The sequence below is a fragment of the Manacus vitellinus genome, unplaced genomic scaffold (genome assembly GCF_001715985.3).
Source record: "Manacus vitellinus isolate BGI_N305 unplaced genomic scaffold, ASM171598v3 ctg7180002432948_pilon, whole genome shotgun sequence".
Classification (NCBI taxonomy): Eukaryota; Metazoa; Chordata; class Aves; order Passeriformes; family Pipridae; genus Manacus; species Manacus vitellinus.
Window position 1 is genome coordinate 1,562 of NW_021938442.1, and position 2,472 is coordinate 4,033.

The window sequence follows — 2,472 nt, forward strand, 5'->3', positions numbered from 1 at the left end:
CCTGCCAATTCTGCAGAGTGGGGCTGAATTCAAGAGCCCGTGGGCAGAGGCCTTGCCCTTCATTGCACACGTGGCCAGCACCAACCAGGGTTGCATGCACAGAGCTAAAGGAAGGACTGCTAGAAAAAGAAAACTGTCTCTGTGTGACAGAGGGAGGGGAGTGGAGTGGAGTGTATGGGAATGGCTTTGATTTTGCTCAGTTGGGTCCCCATTTATTGTCACTGTTTTTTCTCCTATGACAGTTCCCCATGCCAGAAGCAACAAATGTCCAACAGCAGCTCCCTCACCCAGTTTCTCCTCCTGGCATTCACAGACAGGCGGGAGCTGCAGCTCCTGCACTTCTGGCTCTTCCTGGCCATCTCCCTGGCTGCCCTCCTGGCCAACGGCCTCATCCTCAGCGCCGTAGCCTGTGACCACCACCTGCACACCCCCATGGGCTTCTTCCTGCTCAACCTCTCCCTCACAGACCTGGGCTGCATCTGCACCACTGTCCCCAAAGCCATGCACAATTCCCTCTGGGACACCACAACCATCTCCTACACAGGATGTGCTGCACAGGCCTTTTTCTTTCTGTTCTTCATCTCAGCAGAGTTTTCCCTCCTCACCATCATGTGCTACGACCGCTACGTTGCCATCTGCAAACCCCTGCACTACGGGACCCTCCTGGGCAGCAGAGCTTGTGCCCACATGGCAGCAGCTGCCTGGGCCACTGGCTTTCTCAATGCTCTGCTGCACACAGCCAATACATTTTCCCTGCCCCTGTGCCAGGGCAATGCCCTGGGCCAGTTCTTCTGTGAAATCCCACACATCCTCAAGCTCTCCTGCTCACACTCAGGCTACCACAGGGAAATTGGGCTCATTGTGGTTAGTGCCTGTTTACTGTCCTTTTGCTTTGTTTTCATTGTTTTCTCCTATGTGCAGATCTTCAGGGCTGTGCTGAGGATCCCCTCTCAGCAGGGACGGCACAAAGCCTTTTCCACGTGCCTCCCTCACCTGGTTGTGGTCTCCCTGTTCCTCAGTACTGGCATATTTTCCAACCTCAAGCCACCCTCCATCTCCTCCCCATCCCTGGATCTGACCCTGTCAGTTCTATACTCAGTGGTACCTCCAGCACTGAACTCCTTCATCTACAGCCTCAGGAATCAAGAGCTCAAGGATGCCCTGAGAAAAATGATGACTGGATGCTTTTACAGGAGCAATAAATTGCCTGTTTTCTCATGTGTAGCATTCAGAATGGGACTCACTAATGACCTAACCTTCCTGCTCAGGTTTTTCTCAGAGGTCATTGGGTGCTTCTTGAAGTAATTTTCCATACAATGAAACATTATTATGCATCTGCCTTCTAATTTAGTGTCTACCCACTGAATTTTACCCAGACATGTATAAATGATGAATTGTGCTCACAGAGTATTTAAACAAAATAAAGGACCCTGCAGTGCCTTCTTTGTCCAAGACCCTTCTTCTTAGCTGTTCCTAAAGGAAAGCACACTGCAGGACAGGTTGTATTTGCAAACGGGAAGGGGACAATAATCCCAGCCCAGCAGCACTGCCAGGGAGCAGCAGGGCTTGGTCTTTCCAGAGCTGCTCTCTTGCTACTTCCACACTGTCCTCCTGAGCCCCTTTCTCGCTGTAAGGCCTGAGTGCTCTCTGAGCACAGTCCTGTGGGTTGGAAGCCCTTGGAGCACAGGCAGGGACAGGCCCTGGAAACTTGTGAAGCAGAGCTGGGCTCCCTTCCAGCATCTCCAGGATACTGTGGCATCTTCTGAGGCCAGGGCATGTACTGGGTCACTTCTTCTGTCACCTTGCTCCAGGGCTGGAACTCTCCTGCAGTGTCCCCATGACACTCCTGCTCTCTGCTTTCCAGGTTTCATTTTCAGATCCAGTCTTCCCCTCCTGTTCACAGGGACATCCTGGGAGTGCTTCAGAGCTGCCATCCTGGGGCAGCTCCTGCCCAGCGTGGGCAGGCACAAGGTCTCTCCACCTGCTCCTCTCCCCTCCCCAGTGCCACTGTTTTCTGCAGCCTCCTCCTCCTTGCCCAGCACAGCCCTCCTGGCACAGTTGGACACAGCCCTTGTTCTACCCCCTCCTCAGGCACCTGCCCAACCCCCTCAGCTCCAGTCTGATGGTCAGAAACCTTCAGGGCAGGGAGGCACCAGGGAAAATGCTGAGGAAACCTTTCAGCTGCACTCAAATCCAATTGGAGGGGTTGGCCTCGAGGAAGAAATCCCTTCTCATTCTCCAGAACCACCAGGACAACCTGTGTTGTGTCCTGGGCACTCCTCTGGAAGTGTGGGCTATGGAAAAGGTTTTGGTGTCAGGGCTATTGAGAAGGCTGGGCAGTGTCACTGGGAGACCTCTCCCAAACCCTTGGAAAGGCCAGAGCCATCCCAGAGCTTCCCGGGGCCTTGGCAAAGGCAGACATGGAAGCAGTCTGCAAACAGGGCAGCAAGGAGGGTTGGCAGAGTTCCACAC

At 53.8% G+C, this 2,472-nt stretch overlaps 1 protein-coding gene across 1 annotated transcript; it reads left to right on the plus strand.

The window, feature by feature from the left end:
• Positions 1 to 264: 264 nt before the first annotated feature.
• LOC108638858 (olfactory receptor 14J1-like) lies at positions 265 to 1,305 on the plus strand. Its single transcript, XM_018068247.2, has one exon. The coding sequence runs from the start codon at positions 265 to 267 to the stop codon at positions 1,303 to 1,305; it is 1,041 nt and encodes a 346-aa protein (XP_017923736.2).
• Positions 1,306 to 2,472: the final 1,167 nt, after the last annotated feature.